Source organism: Buceros rhinoceros, unplaced genomic scaffold (genome assembly GCF_000710305.1).
Source record: "Buceros rhinoceros silvestris isolate BGI_N320 unplaced genomic scaffold, ASM71030v1 scaffold40901, whole genome shotgun sequence".
Lineage (NCBI taxonomy): Eukaryota > Metazoa > Chordata > Aves > Bucerotiformes > Bucerotidae > Buceros > Buceros rhinoceros.
In genome coordinates, this window is record NW_010396674.1 from 1 (window position 1) to 214 (window position 214).

Genomic DNA, 214 nt, shown 5'->3' on the forward strand with positions numbered 1-214 from the left:
CACCCTGCCCCCCAGACCCCCCCTGGTCAGGGTGCTGCTGCCGGGGCGTCCCCAGGCCCCACGGTCTCTGAGCCCCCTCTTCCGCCCCCAGTCCATCCGCCGCCTGATGGAAGCGGAGAAGGTGAAGGGCTTCTGCCAGGTGGTCATCTCCTCCAACCTGCGTGACGGCATGTCCCACCTCATCCAGTCCAGCGGGCTGGGGGGGCTGCAGCAC

At 70.1% G+C, this 214-nt stretch overlaps 1 protein-coding gene across 1 annotated transcript in view; it reads left to right on the forward strand.

Moving 5' to 3' along the window:
• Positions 1–91: 91 nt before the first annotated feature.
• The window catches only part of LOC104502053 (solute carrier family 12 member 5-like), a gene marked incomplete at both ends in the record, with an annotated part of 1,578 nt that continues 1,455 nt past the window's right edge, over positions 92–214 (forward strand). The window contains one exon of the mRNA XM_010145963.1: positions 92–167. Coding sequence (XP_010144265.1) covers positions 92–167 — 76 coding nt within the window. The remainder of the gene's footprint in view (positions 168–214) is intronic.